This window comes from Nilaparvata lugens, chromosome 14 (assembly GCF_014356525.2).
Source record: "Nilaparvata lugens isolate BPH chromosome 14, ASM1435652v1, whole genome shotgun sequence".
Taxonomy (NCBI): domain Eukaryota; kingdom Metazoa; phylum Arthropoda; class Insecta; order Hemiptera; family Delphacidae; genus Nilaparvata; species Nilaparvata lugens.
In genome coordinates this window covers 16,959,971-16,980,821 of record NC_052517.1, presented here as the reverse complement: position 1 = coordinate 16,980,821, position 20,851 = coordinate 16,959,971, and the positions used below count along the sequence as shown (strand labels likewise).

Genomic DNA, 20,851 nt, shown 5'->3' with positions numbered 1-20,851 from the left:
TGGCAGTTCTATGATAGCGAAAAGTGATTCAAGATGGATTTTAGGCAACTGAGCTCGTAGAGGATGAATTTATCTACAATTTGTAATCAACCGTAAGTTTCTATGATGTATCAGACTCGTTTTAGAAACTCTTGATCAACAGTAAAATTACAAAAAAAATGTAAAAACTGAAATCGCCATTTTTAAAATCTTAACTTCCAAATTGTTTTGGAATCGAAAGTATTATTTATTGGAGTGGGTAGAGGGGGACAATTTTCTCATTCTCACTAGATTTGGAAATTTTATCAGAAGTATTTCACAAGACATGCAACTTTGAATATAGAAATTGGTCATTTTCTGTGTTTTGGAATATGGGCTTAAGTACACTCAACAATAAATTTTCCATTTTTCGACCGAATTTGACTTATTATGCATGATTTTGAACCGCCGTGACAAACCGAGAAGGATGAAGTGTATATAGTACGATGAAATCTGAGCATTGTGTCAAAAGTTATGTGTTTGAAATTTTGATCCTTGAGGTGTCCTTAAGCGCACCTCTCCACTAGGAAATACTGAAATGAAGTGTATCTTACGGGTGATTCTCATAGAACATAATCTCAAGAACTTATGTCGTTGTGCGAAATATCAATGTGAGGACAATGTAGTTGGTGATGATGCTTGAAGCTGAAAATTAGGTGTTTTTCACAATACAAGGAGCATTGTTGTCAGGTGTACCTGGAATATGAGATAGATCGCTATACCTGATCTCAGATTGTAGAGCACAAGAAGAGCTTCTAAAGTGACTACAATTTTATCTGGAGCTATTGTTCCAATATTTCAACAGTTACTAACTGGAATCACAGCAATTTTGGATTTGTGGTATTCAAGTAACAGTCTTTCGAATAATTGAAGTCAGGTTGTGACTAGAAAGATACATCAACTCTAGTTCACAACATTTGTCATCTTCATGGTTTAGTCTGAAACCTCTCGGGATATCCTTGAGGATTCGGTCTTGAAATTTCACCCTAAGCTAATTTTAGCAATCATTGATACTCATATCGTATTCATTCAATACTTGATAGATTTTTTAGGAAATGAAAATGGATCAAGTTTTTTCATATGGATATCTGCACTCCTTACAATACGAGGACCTCTTTTCCAGAGCTAGATTAATTAGTGTTAAACACATGTTGAGGAAATAATTGTAGTAAGAAAAAATCTTTCTTCCTAAGAAATGAAGAATCTGACCTCTTATTCAATTCTAAATAACTAACTATCTAACCTTGACATGGGCCACAGAAGTGATGTAAATCTTCTAGAGTATCCTACAGTCTCACATAAAAATACAGAGAGCCTGATTGAAAAATAAAAATAGCAATCTGCAGGAAATCAAAACTTATGCGAGATCTTTCACAAGAGCAGTGATCTATATTCACGAAAAACAGAAATACTACACTAAATATGATAAAGATAATGATTATAATTCTGTTACTATTGCTTATTGCTCTCAAGATAATCCTCTTCAAACAAAAAAAAACTTGTATCAAATTGAAAAATTAGAATAATTGTTTTTACTTTTTAGTTGGGAAAAACATCGGATGACCAATGTCTAGGTAAAACCATCGATAAGTGAAAAACATCGAACAGTGAATATCGATGTTAAAAACATCGATGTTTGATGTTGAAACATCGATGTTTTTAAACATCGATGTATCGATACCCATCCCTAATTTTTACAGAAACTCTAAGATACAGGTATAAAAAGCTTGTTATCAGCTGATTAAAAGTGAATTGCTCATGTTCCCGGCGCGTAAATCTGTATGCACCTTTAGATGTAATGTGTACAGAATATTCCATAAAATTGCATGTATATCAATTTTATGATGTTTGTCTACAACTTGTTATAGTTTTGAACTTATTCAATTTTATTAATTACTTCTTATAACTAATTCCATTAGATGTAATGTGTACAGAATATTCCATAAAATTGCATGTATATCAATTTTATGATGTTTGTCTACAACTTGTTATAGTTTTGAACTTATTCAATTTTATTAATTACTTCTTATCTATGGATAATTATCACCATTGGCTGTGAAGAAATATAATGAACTACCAGAATATTTTATTACAACTACAAAATGTATTATTGAATTGCAACAAAAATACACTTTTGACAAATAAGATAAATATATATTAAAAATACAGTTGATCATTATTAGCAATAATCAATATTTTATATTATAGCAGATATGCTGGGAGGACTTGAATCAGAGTAACCTACTATAGAAGTTAGTTGTAACACAAATTGTCAGATCATTGTCCTATCATTTCCACTCACTTTATAATGTGAATGTCTCTACATTATATCCTGTTTCTTAATTTACAAGTTGCATTATTGGTGATTGCAGACGAGCAAGAGGCTGAAGAAAGTGCAGTGAAGAGCGAACCAGAGATGTGGCCTTCAAACTGCAGCACATCTGGCCGAGACTATGCAACAGAATTGGGTGGACAGAATGAGCATTCAATCTCTCCAGTGGAAACGTGCACTGAGTCATCTGTGGCTGGCAAAAAGACCAAGCTCTACAGCTGTGCTCACTGTGGCTATAAGACCCCATGGTTCAGTCATTTGAAGATACACATTAGAAAACACACTGGGGAAAAAACTTTCAGCTGCGAGTTTTGTGACTACAAAAGTGCTCAGTTAGGTAATTTGAAAGCACATATCAAAACACATACTGGAGAAAAACCTTTCAGCTGCAAGTTTTGTGAACACAAAAGTGCTGAGTTAGGTAGTTTGAAAAGACATATCAGAACACATACTGGAGAAAAACCATTCAGCTGCGAGTTTTGTGACTTCAAAAGTGCTCGGTTAGGTACTTTGAAAGCACATATCAAAACACATACTGGAGAAAAACCTTTCAGCTGCAAGTTTTGTGACTTCAAAAGTGCTCGGTTAGGTAATTTGAAAGCACATATCAAAACACATACTGGAGAAAAACCTTTCTGCTGCGAGTTTTGTGACTTCAAAAGTGCTCAGCTAAGTACTTTGAAAGCACATATCAAAACACATACTGGAGAAAAACCTTTCAGCTGCAAGTTCTGTGACTTCAAAAGTGCTCAGTTAGGTACATTGAAAGCACATGTCAAAACACATACTGGAGAAAAACCATTCAGCTGCGAGTTTTGTGAATACAAAAGTGCTGAGTTAGGTAGTTTGAAAAAACATATCAGAACACATACTGGAGAAAAACCTTTCAGCTGCGAGTTTTGTGACTTCAAAAGTGCTGATTTTAGTAGTTTGAAAAAACATCTCAGAACACATACTGGAGAAAAACCTTTCAGTTGCAAGTTCTGTGACTTCAAAAGTGCTCATTCAGGTAATTTGAAAGTACATATCAGAACCCATACTGGAGAAAAACCATTCAGCTGCGAGTTTTGTGAATACAAAAGTGCTCGGTTAGGTAATTTGAAAGCACATATCAGAACACATACTGGAGAAAAACCTTTCAGCTGCGAGTTTTGTGACTTCAAATGTGCTGGATTAGGTAATTTGAAAGCACATACCAGAAAACATACTGGAGAAACAACTCCTAGCTAAGCATAATTTCGTCAACCCTCACTTTCTTATCAAAACAGTTATCTACTCTACCTTGAATCTTTAATTAAACTTCATCTTCAATTGATTCAATTTATTTTATCAATAAGTAATAACTTTGAGGGTAAATCCTGCAGTGGAGTCTGCCATGAATGAGGTTAGTTCTACTTTCTTTCTGACTTCAAAAATTTCAAAATTTAAATGTGAATACATCAATAATTGTCACAGATCATATGAATATGATTTGGATACAACAGGCTTGGCCCAAAAATGGTATTCCAAATTTCATAAAGAAGAACATTTTATATGTTTTCTCAATCCAATTTTCAATATTTGAATCTTATTCAAGGACAACATTTTTGTATCATACTCTTGCTGTAAATGAGGCTTGTTTTGGCATTAAGCTGTAAACCTCTTTTGAGTTATATTTGGAAGTATTCTTATATATTTAATAGTATTATTTTTAGATGTTATAATATTATATTATTATAATATTGTGTATGTTTTTGAGAAATGAATTTGAAAAAAATTTGAATATTATCATTTTCATGTGAGGTAATGTATTTCTATATAAACAAATAACTATGTGCAATAAAATATTTTATGTTTCCTGTTGAGAATACATGAATTTAGGTAGAATCAATTACACCACCAAAACAAATAGTTAGCCTTAGTTGCACAAAAGCCTGTTTAATTTTTAATCATGGTTAAACTTCACAAGAACCAATGAGAGAAGGCTTCTCTGATTCGTTCTCAAGGCCTTTAATCAGGATTAAAAGTCAACAGACTTTCCTGCAAGGTTTTCACATTTTTCAGTGCTAACATAAATGCAAAATTGCATAGCATTTTTTTGTATTAGTACTGAAATGGATTATTACAGAAATCAGACTACTGAAAATGTTATAACCTGTTTTAAACCCTAGAAAGGGAAACTATGTTGGAGAAACATAAGTGCCAAACTAAATGAAGCGTCTCTGGCTGACTATCAGCTGGTTTCCAAATGTCAACTGATCCCAATCCGACAGATTCCTGCCCTGCATCCCAATCCGACAGATTCCTGCCCTGCTGACTTGTCTGGAAAAAGCCTCATGTGGCTTGGTCCTGAAGGGTATATTCATATTTTCAGAACTATCGATTGATTAGCTGAATAAACAATGTCTATGGGAGATATTACTTTCAACATGGTTCTCTCTCCAAGTCAGAGAGGCCCAATGCTCTTTCCTTCACTGATCACTCCCACTACCCAACAGCATTCTCCCTACTTTTGTGTCAGCATCCAATTGTGTGCAGCCCCAATTGTTACTCCTCCCCACTACTCTGTCCATGCTACAAACTGCAAGGAGAAATCAGTTCCCCTCTTCATGTTGAAGGTAATATCTCTTGGATTTTAGAAAGAAAATCTTTTCATGCATGATGTCCTTTGAACAACATTTTGTCAAACTGATATTAAGGGAATTATCATTGAAAAGAATAAAAACTGTTGTAATGTCCTTCAAAAAACACTGGGAAGGAATAATCTTAACTTGATAAATATTCATGAAAAGTTTTTGTTATCAAAAAATGCCATATTGCCTTTTTTAACACATTTAGCAGAGAAAACTTGCTACTGAGATAAAAATGAAATGCGGTATAATACTGGTGACCCCCTGGATTGGAAAACTAGCTCAAGAAATGTTATATTCCATCTTTGAAACCTGCAACTTTCAATTATACAGAGTTGGTGGAAATTATGGAAATAGCAAAATATTTCTTTTACAAGTATAATTTGACAGTAGGTTTCATTGGAGATCATATTTGAAATGAGAAATCACTTTGTCCCCCTAGAATCCAGATTCATTTTTTAAATGAGAAGGTGGTCATGTAATACATGATTTGCATACAGAGTTCCAAGAGAAAATGAATGACAGAAAACACAAATTGATATCTCAACCTGTATCATTTTGTTGATGTAAAAGTTGTAAATTATGTTGAATAAATTGGCCAGCTGAAATCATGTGTCAGCACAAGAAGGTCTGTCTGTGTGATAGCTTCCAAAAATAACCTCATCTGATTTCTATGGATGGAAAAACTGTTGTAATTGCATGCAATGAATTCTTTAGCTGACCAAATGATAAATCACAACACATTTTTTTATCAGGCACATTACATTTTTTTGATATACCTGATTGATTAATTCTCTCCAAAGTTATTGTAGAATATACAAACAGATGGACACCGACATTCAGTAAGTGAAAAGTGAGAACTCGCTTATGCTAGTTCAATTAAATGAAATTATAAGAATGATTTGTGATAATTGAATTATTCAAATTATTTCATTATCAAAAATAGAGTGATGTTTTTGTTTTAGTATTTACATAAATATAGTTGAACTGTTTTCTGCCATTATCAGCTCCAGTCACAGTTCATGGTAACCATATTCACAAATCATGTTACATGCGAAGAACTAATTGAATGGAAACGTTACCTGCATACCTATGCATGCTGCATACAAAAAAGGAAATGATACAGAAAAAGAAAATCCCTACATTTTGTAGTGTTAAGTTGTGAGTTGTGCCTATTGCTGGTTGAGCTCACAAAGTAGAAGCATAGAGTAAAGATAGGCTACTGTTTAAAGATACTTAATTGTATCAATGTTTTTCATGGTAGAGGAATGTATTTCTTTCTCTGTGTTGAGTTTATTAGGCCAACTATTCACTGCCAGTATCAGCTCCCTCCAGATATAGTGCTTGGTAACTGTCATCACAAAGAACTGAATCCTATTAAGGCTGTGGGAAGGCTGAAAATAAATTTTCTTTTGGTGGTATTTTTCAAAGTTTTTCGATTTGTATAATATACAAATAATAAACAACAGATATATAATTATCATGAAGCTATCAAAATGGAAAAGGTTTCTCAGGTAAACATTTTTTCCGATCATTACTTTTTGAGATATGAGCGCCTAAAGTTTAAATTCATGGGACAAAACATTTCAAGTTTGGCAAGAGGTAAATTCATGAGATTCAGAGGATAGATTCTTAATGTTATTGTTGATTTAATAAAACAAAAATTTTCTGAAAATATAAATTTTTGAGAAAGTTATTCAATTTACTAAAAATAGCTTTCAGTTAAGTTATTTTTGGTCAGTTTTGGTAGATTCAATAACTTCCTTTAAAATCAATATTTTCAGAAAATTGTTGTTCTACTAGATCAACAATACCATGAAGAATCTATCCTCTGAATCTAATGGTTTTATCTCTTACCAAACTTAAAATGTTCTGTCTCAAAAATATAAACTTTAGGCGCTCATATCTCAAAAAGTATTTATCGGAAAAAAATGTTTTCCTGAGAAACCTCTTTCATTTTGATAGCTTCCTGATATACAAATCGGAAAACTTTAGAAAATATCACCAGTAGAAAGTTTATTTTTAGCCTTTGCACAGCCCTAAGTGAGCAATTTATCTGGTTATTTATGTTCAACAGATCTCGAAAACATCTCTAATGATTTCCACAAAATTTTAAACATAGTAGGTTTATGATATAAAAATTTGATTGCACTAGGTCTCATTCCTGGCAAAACTGGCTTAAGGACATGAAAAGGATAATATATATTCATCCTTGGAAACACCGATGATAATTTCGTCGTCTGTCTATAACAGAAGATGCATGTGCCTGTGTGGGAGATCAGCTGTATAATCAATTAGCTTACCAAATCTCACAAGAAATCTAGAAATTGTAATTGAGTCTATCAAAATAATCTAATTTGTTGACATAAGATGATATATCATAATATTCAAAGTTAATCATTATTTTACAGTTCTAAATGATTAGTGAGTGTTATTTTGTTTGTCAATTTGGTTTGTGAACAATCTAAATTGGAACTTTTATGTTTTCAAATATTTGGACTGAAAATTTGACCTGAATTCAAGTGTATGAAACATAACCTACTTTTTGGAATATTTATAGTGTATAAATCAAAATTCGGGGAAGAAACAGTTTTGGGCTGTGCCTGTTAGTCCTTCCCCAATCATTTTAAAGAATGGAAAAAATTAAATGATTATAACAAGCGAAGCTTGGTGCCCCGATATTGATGAATGAACGGGAAAACTGTTACCTGGGTTTGTGCATCATGGTGCTGTGTAAAACCACAAAGTAAAATAAATGTTAGTTATTTCTTTCTCTGTGGAAAGACCGAGATGGATTTGTGACTTCAACCTGCAACATCTGATTTGTTGCTCTGTGCCCTCCTACATTTTTGATATTTTGTATTAGTTCATTTAAAAAAAATCAGTTTATTATTTTTTTCAAGGTTGAATATTATTTCTATAGAAGAGTGCAATATTTAAACTATTTCTGTTAATTATTAAATTACTTTGAATTATAAACTAATATTATTTACTTCCAAATAGGTTGCCTCTGTTCTATTACATCAGCTATCCAGCTTTGTCACCTTGTCAAAAAGTAGCTTGTATCAGAATTATTTATGAAAGTTTTTCCAACCACCGAATTAATCAACATCATACCTTAATAATATCACAAGAGTTATTATTAGATAATCATGATGTATTGATTTGAATTGATTCATAAGTGATTCCATGGTACCGTATGTTTTTAAAATATAAGAACAAGAAGAAGAGCAATATTCTTGGATTTGTGTTTTGAAATTTGCGGTAAACTTGATTTCTACAAAGATGGCGGTCTCGGTGCGCTCAAGTTGGTCTTGGTGCCATGTAAAATGCAAGTCTAGATTGGAAGATACCTTTCTATATATATATATATTCTGTTCTGTGGTGTCCAAGTAATTTTTCAAATCTTGGCTTGGCTTGTTGGCTGGTAGTGCAATCTAATATTATTATAGTTTGGTAGTTTATTTTATTTTGGCACAATATTCATTTGGATGAAAAATACTAGAATGGAGTCAGAAGTAAGTAGCCTACTTGAAAATTGCATTAAATACTAATAGACTAACATAACCTAGAACTCAGTTGGACCTATTTCAAAAATACATTACAATATTAATTTAGGATTATAATAATTTATATTCTAATATTAAATTAATGTTCTAGAGCAATTACAACATAAATCATATTCAAGTAATATTCATTAGAGCATGTAAAATGTTCAATAGATTTATAAAAGCATGTTCAATTCATTCAAACATTGACCAGCTTTATGCTGGATAATATATTTCGTCAGTAAAAAAATAATGAACACATAAATACACAAAATTCAACAAGATGGCTTTGGAAAATTTAATGATTTACACAATATGAACTGGTCATTTCAACATCGCCAATACCACACTAATAATGTTGTACCTAACTCAAGAATGGGTTTAAAACAAGTTTGGACATGGACTAAATAGCTTGTTTATAAGCTGACCATAGTTTTAATCTCAACATTTAAACCAATTTACTGAACAGCTTATAATAGGTAAAATTTGACAAATCTGTATTGACAGTCTTGACAAATTGAATATACTAAGCAGTCAAGTGAGCTTGCATGAAAACATACAATTTTGCAGAACATGGATATTTTGTCCATATCTAGACTGGTTGTTTTATTCAGTGTAGAAGTGTCTCAAAACATATTCTCGAAAATTGATGCAGTAGGTCAGGCTATATTGTTCAAATGACAGATACATCATAAATTTAATAGTTTCTTTATAATATTTAATATAATTTATTATTTAAGCTTTACAATCGTTTGTATTTCCAATAACTACATTCAACAATCTTCAATGATGTGATAGTCACAGTCTGTGTTCACTGTTTGCGGTGTTCTCTGATTGGAGGTTACTGATAAATATAATAATTGTATTTACTTTTTTGAGTATACTTTGAATGGATTTCAGTTCAAGGAAGAAATTGAAGCATTCCTGAATGCTCCAATGGATATTGGCAGAAGCACCCATGAATTATCCTTGAAGGCTGAATTAGACTATGAGAATCAGTCAAAAGTAAGTCAATGAAGCAATATTGTGTCATATAATTTCACATAATCTTGTGATACTGACAATATCGTTTTCATTTCACCTTAATATGGAGAAAATTCACAATATCTCTGTTCATAGTGTAAATTTCAATTCAGATAGACTTGTTCATCCCAATTATGGTACATAATTACCAAGTTGCACTGTAGAGAAAAAGTAGAAATTAAAGATATTTCATGGGGATTTTAAGTTCTAAATTCCAAAGGTGATATTTTTCCGTCCAAGCCTATTATTGTTGATAATTATTGTTAAGGCTGAATGAGAGTGTATGAATTGTACAGTTTTTAGATCATGCCAGAGTCCCTGAAATTTGTTAATTATCTCATGATCAATATATTAATCCCATTACTAAAATTGATTCCCATTCAGTTATTCATTGTGTAAGTTTTCAATAATTATTGTTGAAGCCACTTTGAAAAGTTTTTGGTAACTGGTACCATTTTAATTAATTGCAGATGTCCACATGTGACCAAATAACAGATAGCAAATCACCAGTCTCAGAGCACAATTCATTGAGTGGAGAATCAGATTCCAGGTTGACTAAGGCCATTGAAAAAGAAGTGTGTGGTAAGTATAGTGATAACATTGTTGATGTGGCCTAATTCATAATTCAACTTGTATTTGCATTCTTTCCTTAAATTTGCATTAGCTGTGTTTTTCAAGTAGCCTTCAACTGCACCAATCACAGGAACTGTCTCATATTTATTACTTATACTTAGATTACTTTCAATTACTTATACTTTCCTCATATTTTTCTTATGTATTTGTAAATTGTATGTACTGTATCTCTTATTTTTTTAATAACCTGCTTAATACGATTGTAAATTGTAGTGAAGACTGTTTTGGGCCTTATGTCTGTTGTCTTCTTTGTTCTGTAATAAATAAACATTTAGAAATCTCCTGAAATGAGAGCAGCTGACAGGAGGGTGTGCAAACACTGTTGTGACATTCTGTTAGATTTTGAATAAATAATACTCTTTATATCAACCATCTTTATTTTTTAATACATTCAAGACTAAACTGTTATTAACGTTCTGGTAACTAGTGTATTGAAATCATTTGATAATAATAATAATCATCTGTAAAATCTCCCTCTCTAAGTCTTTATATTAGTCATATATTATCCTATATTCCCCTTTTTATTTTTCATTTATGAATTATTGTGTTTCTTTGCTGAACGCCGCCATTATTGTTTTCAACCAGGAATGAATAGGGTTGTGGTAATTTCTCAATTATTCTTCCTTTTTCCCATTCTTTGTTATGAATACTCTGTATATATATCTCTTCTCCAACTACAAAATATTCAGTGTTTTTAGATACATTACAATCATAGTAAAGTTTTCTAATCGATTGATTCTTTGCCATCTTGTCAATTATCTCATTAGATACAATTTTTGGATTCAATGTGTAATGTGGTATAGGAATCTTAGTTCTTATATGTCTGCTATTAAGAAGCTGTGAAGATGTATATCCCAATCCAGCTACAGGAGCATTACAATAATTTGCCATCCTTAAACAGTCCAGCTACGGGAGTATGTTTTCATCTGTAACAATTCACCCTATGAAATCAGTGGAAATGATAGGAATGTGTTGTTGCCACTTATTTATTCCCAATATTTTCCATAGTAGATATCTATGATGCAAGTTATCTAACCAGGTTCACTAACAGAACCAATATTCATATTTGTTTTATTGCTAATTATGATAAATCCTGAATTCAATAGATTTGATATGCCATGGAATAAATTTTTTAATTATTAAATATATTATCAAAATTGACAATGTGTATAGATTCTCACCGCAGCAATATATATGCAATTCTTAGTTCTTGGGTTTTACTTTGTATTTTTTGTATTTTATTTTTATTCTTATTTTTTTCTTTGGATTTCACTTTTCTCCTCCTCATTGTACTCTCTCCCATCCTGCTCCTTCTCCTCATCCTCTTACACCTCATATTCTTCCACTGTTTTCTCTTCCTCCTTCTTCTCATCCACATCTTACTCCTTTCCTATCTCCTCATCTTCTTACTGGTCCTCTAACTCTTCCTCCTCCTCCTTTCCTTGTACCTCCTCTTCCTTTCTCACCACATCCCCTTCTCCCTCTACATCATCCTCCTTCACCTCCTCCTTCTACTCCTCCTCTTTTGCCTCTCCTTGACCTTTTCCATTCTTCTCATGTTCTCTTTCCGGCCTTTTCTCTTGACTTACCTAAATATCCTTATCTTCTAAATTTACTTATTTTTGTCTTGACTCTGTTCACAATACTGGAGTGAATCTCATGTGCTTGTTTGTATTTCAGGTGGTAAAATAGCCAAAGTAGTATCAGTAAGTTTGGAGGATTCATTTGAAGGCTGCGATCAACAGAAGTTATGTCCATACCAGGTAAGAGGAGTTTGTCCGTTTGAAAGTCATTCCCATTTCCTTATAAACTGTATTTGAGATTATTTTATTCATTCAGGAGCAGGTGTTACCTGTGCTCTGCAAGAGTCTGTTAGAAGCACAAATGAATCGAATCTAGTTGTATAGTTACTTGCTATTGAAAATATCAACACTTGTAATATTCTATAATAAACTCTTTGAGCTTTTTATCCTTTGTAGGAATTGTATTACAAATTAAATAAATTTGTTCTATTGTCAAGCTTATTATCAATTGATCAATGAAAATGGAAAAAGGCCCACAATCATCCTCAGTAAATTGAGAATCCTTATGCAAAATTGGAGTTAACAAGTTTAGTGATGTCTGAGTTTCTGTTTTATAAATTATTCAAAAACTGGGTGACAGTTGTAAGGAAACAGTTCAGAAAAGGATGTCTTACTAAGCTAATAACCAATAGTTTGAATAGGCCGTTAAAGGCTGTATGTCCAGTCAGCTTGATGATGTCACAGATCAATTGGAAAATAATAATAGTATTAGTTGATATAAAGACAATTTGTGAATTCAATAGGCTAGTAAAATAATGAATATTATAATCGCCAAAAATGGAATGATTAATTCATAAAATAGTTATATTCTCCTTGGGTTGGTAATACAGACAAAGTCCAGATGAGCTTTAACAAGAAAATTTTCTTGCACTGTTCTTGTTCCTACTTTTCCCTGACTGGCTGTGATATAAAAATATGAATCAATCTCAACTATTTTTATTTCATTTGTTTTTTCAATGTAAATTATGGTCTGATCTAAAAATTAGAAAAGTAGATGAAAAAGTAGAATCAGAGTTGAAGTTAGTTTGTTCAAATAATCTGTCATGAATGTCAATTTCTTATGCTATCCCAACACGTTCAAACCAAAGGCGAAAAAATTTAGTTTAACTCTCAAACAAAATTAAACAAAAGGCACATAAGTAATAGACTTAGTGGCCACTAGTTTTTAAGTTGAATTTATTTAAAAAGAAGTCGTTCCTTGAGACTTGACTAAACCAATTTTCTTGTGCCAACTTGTTTGTCAACGCATAATATTTCTATTGAATATTTGTCTCAATCATGTTTGAGCAATTAATAATCTGCATATTCGATACAAGTGATTTGGTTTCTATAAACGTTTCAAGTCAGTAGTACAATTTTATCTTGTAAAGCTGAGTTCTAGACTCACCTATGGTAGCCTAACATCTACCCAAGCTGACTAGTGAGGTCCACGTAATAATGATAATATTTGATTAACATTGATGTAACTATCCTTGTCTGTAATTTGACAATGCAGATAGTGCTATCTTCTTCCAGCTTCACAACTTTGCCAGCAAGTTTTCTACAATGTAGATAATTAACAGAAACAAATTGCAATAGAAATTTTTGGTCCAGATCGTCCCGATCATCAATTTGGGTTTAGAAGAAGTAAGCATTCAACTACCTATCAAACAGGTACTTCAGGGTGAAACAAGAAGATAGCTACTCAAAGTTATCGAAAATTGAAGCAAGAGTGCCCCAAGGAAGTGTTTTGGGGCCCATTCTATATCTTCTTTACACAAATGATATTCCTGTACCAGAAGAAAACATCATTGCCACGTTTGCTGATGACACAGCAGTCCTAGCTCCAGGAGACAGCAATGAAGAAGCAACAAGGAAAATTCTAGTAAGTCTCACAAAAATTAAAAATGGACCATAGACTGGAGAATTAAATTGAATGAGAAGAAGTCTTTGCATGTGACCTTTGCATACCAGTCAGAATCAACAACCACGTGATTCCATATGCAAACGAGGCGAAATATCTTGTCATTACTGTGGATGCCAACTTCGGTGGAAAAGCCATGTCAAGAAAAAGAGGGATGAGCTCAACTTCAAGTATAGTAGGATGTATTGGCTGATAGGAAGGAATTCAAGCTTATCAACCTATAATAAAATTCTACTCTACAAACAAATACTGAGGCCTGTCTGGTTGTATGGTGCACAACTGTGGGGCTGTACAGCAGAGAGCAATATTGGCATCATCCAATGATTCCAAAACAAGTTTCTGCGAAATGTTGTCAATGCTCCATACTTCATCAGGAACGCCGACCTTCATAGAGACCTTCAGGTGGAGACAGTCAAGGAGATGATTGTAAAAACAGCAAGGACCTATGAAGAGGCTCTACATGACCACCAAAATGTTGAGGAAATCCAGCTTTTGGACAACTCAATATTGACGAGGAGATTGAAAAGGAAGAAGCCAACAGATCTGGTGTAAACCTCCAGGAGTGCTTAGTGAAAGTGGAAAAAAATTAATAGGCTACCTATATCAATTTAGTGCAGTGATCATGAATGAACTAATTTAAAACAAGGAGAAGCTATTACAAGATTCTTCTTGTAAAATGACTTGAAGTCATTTAAATTAGGATAGAAAAAACTGATCGTTAGTCCTAGTACTAGTAACAGTTATATTCAGTAGAAAAAGAATAAATCTTTGGTAAATACCACTTTTCATTCCTACACTTTGTATTCTCATTCTACATAATAAAAAAGCTATTCACCTACTGTTATATGAACCCTTCTACAATACAGTCTGCTAGTCATCTAAAATTAATGACCTCATAAACCACTGTGAATAATGTAGTCTATAATAATAATACAAGTCATGGCATTGATTGTGAATGTGTATGTGTTGCAGATGGCGACAGTTACTGTTAAAAAGGAGGAGGAGGAGGATGATAGCAGCCAGCAACCAGCTGCAGTGGAAGATGATTGCAGCCAACAGCATTATCTAATCCCTGGCTACAACATGATCTTCATCAAAGAGGATGCATATGGTGAGATGCATTCTATTACTAAACGATTCTTGATTGACCAGGGTCTACACTCCTTGCTCGGGGGATTAGATTGTGGCCAGCTTCCAAACCATGAAGTGGTTTGATGTTTGGGAGTGGAACTCCTGTGTAAATGCTACTCCTGAATGGGCTGTCTGCCACATGTCAACCATGCACATGTACACAACAAATGTTTAGTGTGTTAGATGTAATGTGTTCAGAATATTCCATAAAATTGGATGTATCAATCTAATGATGTTTGTCTACTTTTTGTTATAAATTTGACTTCTTCAATTTAATCAATAACCTCTGATAACCAATCCATCATCACTATGGAGAATTATCACAATTAGCTATAAAGAAATATAATGAACCATAAGAATACTTTATAACAATTACAAAATGTATTATTGAATCATGATCTTGACAAATAAGATATACATTGTAAATGCATTATTAGCAATAATCAACATTTAATATTATATCAGATATGCTTGGAGGACTTGACTCAGAATTACCTACAAAAGAAGGCGGTTGTGACACAAAATTGTCAGATCATTCTCCTATCATTTCCACTCACTTCATAACGTGAATGTCACTATATAATATTCTGTTTTGATAATTTACAAGTTGCATTATTGGTGATTGCAGACGAGCAAGAGGCTGAAGAAAGTGCAGTGAAGAGCGAACCAGAGATGTGGCCTTCAAACTGCAGCACATCTGGCCGAGACTATGCAACAGGAGTGGGTGGACTGAATGAGCATTCAACCTCTCCAGTGGAAAAGTGCACTGAGTCATCTGTGGCTGGCAAAAAGACCAAGCTCTACAGCTGTGCTGACTGTAGCTATAAGACACCAAAGTTTAGTCATTTGAAGGTACACATTAGAAAACACACTGGAGAAAAACCATTCAGCTGCGAGTTTTGTGACTTCAAAAGTGCTCAGTTAGGTAATTTGAAAGCACATATCAAAACACATACTGGAGAAAAACCTTTCAGCTGCAAGTTTTGTGACTTCAAAAGTGCTCAGTTAGGTAATTTGAAAGTACATATCAGAACACATACTGGAGAAAAACCATTCAGCTGCGAGTTTTGTGGCTTCAAAAGTGCTCAGTTAGGTAATTTGAAAGCACATATCAAAACACATACTGGAGAAAAACCATTCAGCTGCGAGTTTTGTGGCTTCAAAAGTGCTCAGTTAGGTAATTTGAAAGCACATATCAGAACACATACTGGAGAAACAACTCCTAGCTAAGCATAATTTTGTCAACCCTCACTTTCTTATAAAACTTTATCAAAACAGTATTCTACTCTACCTTGAATCTTTAATCAAACATCATCTTCAATTGAACACCAAAAAGGTGAGGAGTTGTTCATGTGTTCACTGTAACGACATTCAAAATAGTTTAGAAGATTATCTAATCACAGATGATCATTATAACGACGGTCAAGAGAGGATCGAGACTGAAATAGAGAGAGAATGGGAGTGAGTGGGGGAAACAGAGAGAGAGAGAATATGAGATTGATTGATTTTTTTTCTTCAAAATGCCCTAATAAAGGCATATTATGCCTGAGAGAGTGAGAGAGAGAGAGAGAGAGAGAGAGAGAGAGAGAGAGAGAGAGAGAGAGAGAGAGAGAGAGAGAGAGAGAGAGAGAGAGAGAGAGAGAGAGAGAGAGAGAGAGAGAGAGAGAGAGAGAGAGAGAGAGAGAGAGAGAGAGAGAGAGAGAGAGAGAGAGAGAGAGAGAGAGAGAGAGAGAGAGAGAGAGAGAGAGAGAGAGAGAGAGAGAGAGAGAGAGAGAGAGAGAGAGAGAGAGAGAGAGAGAGAGAGAGAGAGAGAGAGAGAGAGAGAGAGAGAGAGAGAGAGAGAGAGAGAGAGAGAGAGAATATGAGATTGATTGATTTTTTTTTCTTCAAAATGCCCTAATAAAGGCATATTATGCCTGAGAGAGTGAGAGAGAGAGAGAGAGAGAGAGAGAGAGAGAGAGAGAGAGAGAGAATATGAGATTGATTGATTTTTTTTTCTTCAAAATGCCCTAATAAAGGCATATTATGCCTGAGAGAGTGAGAGAGAGAGAGAGAGAGAGAGAGAGAGAGAGAGAGAGAGAGAGAGAGAGAGAGAGAGAGAGAGAGAGAATATGAGATTGATTGATTTTTTTTTCTTCTTCAATATGCCCTAATAAAGGCATATTATGCCTGAGAGAGTGAGAGAGAGAGAGAGAGAGAGAGAGAGAGAGAGAGAGAGAGAGAGAGAGAGAGAGAGAGAGAGAGAGAGAGAGAGAGAGAGAGAGAGAGAGAGAGAGAGAGAGAGAGAGAGAGAGAGAGAGAGAGAGAGAGAGAGAGAGAGAGAGAGAGAGAGAGAGAGAGAGAGAGAGAGAGAGAGAGAGAGAGAGAGAGAGAGAGAGAGAGAGAGAGAGAGAGAGAGAGAGAGAGAGAGAGAGAGAGAGAGAGAATATGAGATTGATTGATTTTTTTTTCTTCTTCAATATGCCCTAATAAAGGCATATTATGCCTGAGAGAGTGAGAGAGAGAGAGAGAGAGAGAGAGAGAGAGAGAGAGAGAGAGAGAGAGAGAGAGAGAGAGAGAGAGAGAGAGAGAGAGAGAGAGAGAGAGAGAGAGAGAGAGAGAGAGAGAGAGAGAGAGAGAGAGAGAGAGAGAGAGAGAGAGAGAGAGAGAGAGAGAGAGAGAGAGAGAGAGAGAGAGAGAGAGAGAGAGAGAGAGAGAGAGAGAGAGAGAGAGAGAGAGAGAGAGAGAGAGAGAGAGAGAGAGAGAGAGAGAGAGAGAGAGAGAGAGAGAGAGAGAGAGAGAGAGAGAGAGAGAGAGAGAGAGAGAGAGAGAGAGAGAGAGAGAGAGAGAGAGAGAGAGAGAGAGAGAGAGAGAGAGAGAGAGAGAGAGAGAGAGAGAGAGAGAGAGAGAGAGAGAGAGAGAGAGAGAGAGAGAGAGAGAGAGAGAGAGAGAGAGAGAGAGAGAGAGAGAGAGAGAGAGAGAGAGAGAGAGAGAGAGAGAGAGAGAGAGAGAGAGAGAATATGAGATTGATTGATTTTTTTTTCTTCAAAATGCCCTAATAAAGGCATATTATGCCTGAGAGAGTGAGAGAGAGAGAGAGAGAGAGAGAGAGAGAGAGAGAGAGAGAGAGAGAGAGAGAGAGAGAGAGAGAGAGAGAGAGAGAGAGAGAGAGAGAGAGAGAGAGAGAGAGAGAGAGAGAGAGAGAGAGAGAGAGAGAGAGAGAGAGAGAGAGAGAGAGAGAGAGAGAGAGAGAGAGAGAGAGAGAGAGAGAGAGAGAGAGAGAGAGAGAGAGAGAGAGAGAGAGAGAGAGAGAGAGAGAGAGAGAGAGAGAGAGAGAGAGAGAGAGAGAGAGAGAGAGAATATGAGATTGATTGATTTTTTTTTCTTCAAAATGCCCTAATAAAGGCATATTATGCCTGAGAGAGTGAGAGAGAGAGAGAGAGAGAGAGAGAGAGAGAGAGAGAGAGAGAGAGAGAGAGAGAGAATATGAGATTGATTGATTTTTTTTTCTTCTTCAATATGCCCTAATAAAGGCATATTATGCCTGAGAGAGTGAGAGAGAGAGAGAGAGAGAGAGAGAGAGAGAGAGAGAGAGAGAGAGAGAGAGAGAGAGAGAGAGAGAGAGAGAGAGAGAGAGAGAGAGAGAGAGAGAGAGAGAGAGAGAGAGAGAGAGAGAGAGAGAGAGAGAGAGAGAGAGAGAGAGAGAGAGAGAGAGAGAGAGAGAGAGAGAGAGAGAGAGAGAGAGAGAGAGAGAGAGAGAGAGAGAGAGAGAGAGAGAGAGAGAGAATATGAGATTGATTGATTTCAACTACCTATCAAACAGGTACTTCAGGGTGAAACAAGAAGATAGCTACTCAAAGTTATCGAGAATTGAAGCAGGAGTGCCCCAAGGAAGTGTTTTGGGGCTCATTCTCTATCTTCTTTACACAAATGATATTCCTGTACCAGAAGAAAACATCATTGCCACGTTTGCTGATGACACAGCAGTCCTAGCTCCAGGAGACAGCAATGAAGAAGCAACAAGGAAAATTCTAGTAAGTCTCACAAAAATTAAAAAATGGACCATAGACTTGAGAATTAAATTGAATGAGAAGAAGTCTGTGCATGTGACCTTTGCATACCAGTCAGAATCAACAACCACGTGATTCTATATGCAAACTAGGCAAAATATCTTAGCATTAGTGTGGATGCCAACTTCGGTGGAAAAGCCATGTCAAGAAAAAGAGGGATGAGCTCAACTTCAAGTATAGTAGGATGTATTGGCTGATAGGAAGGAATTCAAGCTTATCAACCTACAATAAAATTCTACTCTACAAACAAATACTGAGGCCTGTCTGGTTGTATGGTGCACAACTGTGGGGCTGTACAGCAGAGAGCAATATTGGCATCATCCAATGATTCCAAAACAAGTTTCTGCGAAATGTTGTCAATGCTCCATACTTCATCAGGAACGCCGACCTTCATAGAGACCTTCAGGTGGAAACAGTCAAGGAGATGATTGTAAAAACAGCAAGGACCTATGAAGAGGCTCTACATGACCACCAAAATGTTGAGGAAATCCAGCTTTTGGACAACTCAATATTGACGAGGAGATTGAAAAGGAAGAAGCCAACAGATCTGGTGTAAACCTCCAGGAGTGCTTAGTGAAAGTGGAAAAAAATTAATAGGCTACCTATATCAATTTAGTGCAGTGATCATGAATGAACTAATTTAAAACAAGGAGAAGCTATTACAAGATTCTTCTTGTAAAATGACTTGAAGTCATTTAAATTAGGATAGAAAAAACTGATCGTTAGTCCTAGTACTAGTAACAGTTATATTCAGTAGAAAAAGAATAAATCTTTGGTAAATACCACTTTTCATTCCTACACTTTGTATTCTCATTCTACATAATAAAAAAGCTATTCACCTACTGTTATATGAACCCTTCTACAATACAGTCTGCTAGTCATCTAAAATTAATGACCTCATAAACCACTGTGAATAATGTAGTCTATAATAATAATACAAGTCATGGCATTGATTGTGAATGTGTATGTGTTGCAGATGGCGACAGTTACTGTTAAAAAGGAGGAGGAGGAGGATGATAGCAGCCAGCAACCAGCTGCAGTGGAAGATGATTGCAGCCAACAGCATTATCTAATCCCTGGCTACAACATGATCTTCATCAAAGAGGATGCATATGGTGAGATGCATTCTATTACTAAACGATTCTTGATTGACCAGGGTCTACACTCCTTGCTCGGGGGATTAGATTGTGGCCAGCTTCCAAACCATGAAGTGGTTTGATGTTTGGGAGTGGAACTCCTGTGTAAATGCTACTCCTGAATGGGCTGTCTGCCACATGTCAACCATGCACATGTACAGAACAAATGTGTAGTGTGTTAGATGTAATGTGTTCAGAATATTCCATAAAATTGGATGTATCAATCTAATGATGTTTGTCTACTTTTTGTTATAAATTTGACTTCTTCAATTTAATCAATAACCTCTGATAACCAATCCATCATCACTATGGAGAATTATCACCATTAGCTATAAAGAAATATAATGAACCATAAGAATACTTACAATTACAAAATGTATTATTGAATCATGATCTTGACAAATGAGATATACATTTTAAATGCATTATTAGCAATAATCAACATTTAATATTATATCAGATATGCTTGGAGGACTTGACTCAAAATTACCTACAAAAGAAGGCGGTTGTGACACAAAATTGTCAGATCATTATCCAATCATTTCCACTCACTTCATAACGTGAATGTCACTATATAATATTCTGTTTTGATAATTTACAAGTTGCATTATTGGTGATTGCAGACGAGCAAGAGGCTGAAGAAAGTGCAGTGAAGAGCGAACCAGAGATGTGGCCTTCAAACTGCAGCACATCTGGCCGAGACTATGCAACAGGAGTGGGTGGACTGAATGAGCATTCAACCTCTCCAGTGGAGAAGTGCACTGAGTCATCTGTGGCTGGCAAAAAGACCAAGCTATACAGCTGTGCTGACTGTAGCTATAAGACACCAAAGTTTAGTCATTTGAAGATACACATTAGAAAACACACTGGAGAAAAACCATTCAAT

At 34.9% G+C, this 20,851-nt stretch overlaps 1 protein-coding gene across 19 annotated transcripts in view; it reads left to right on the top strand.

Moving 5' to 3' along the window:
• Nucleotides 1–20,851, top strand: part of LOC111054622 (gastrula zinc finger protein XlCGF57.1) — a 721,792-nt gene that overhangs the window by 575,957 nt on the left and 124,984 nt on the right. For 6 of the 19 annotated variants that reach the window (XR_005572894.1, XR_005572895.1, XM_039440924.1 and 3 more), the window contains exons 7-10: nucleotides 14,622–14,760; nucleotides 15,409–15,632; nucleotides 19,806–19,944; nucleotides 20,589–20,812. The exons of 2 other annotated variants lie outside the window; for them this stretch is intronic. Coding sequence is in view for 15 of the 17 variants with exons in the window: in XM_039440924.1 (XP_039296858.1) it covers nucleotides 14,622–14,760; nucleotides 15,409–15,632; nucleotides 19,806–19,944; nucleotides 20,589–20,812 (726 nt within the window). In the remaining 2 variants the exon portion in view is untranslated. Of the gene's footprint in view, nucleotides 1–2,390; nucleotides 4,206–8,233; nucleotides 8,478–9,407; nucleotides 9,513–10,000; nucleotides 10,113–11,843; nucleotides 11,927–14,621; nucleotides 14,761–15,408; nucleotides 15,633–19,805; nucleotides 19,945–20,588; nucleotides 20,813–20,851 lie in introns of those variants that run through there. 11 more of the 19 variants (XM_039440926.1, XM_039440925.1, XM_039440906.1 and 8 more) reach the window with 10 other exon arrangements.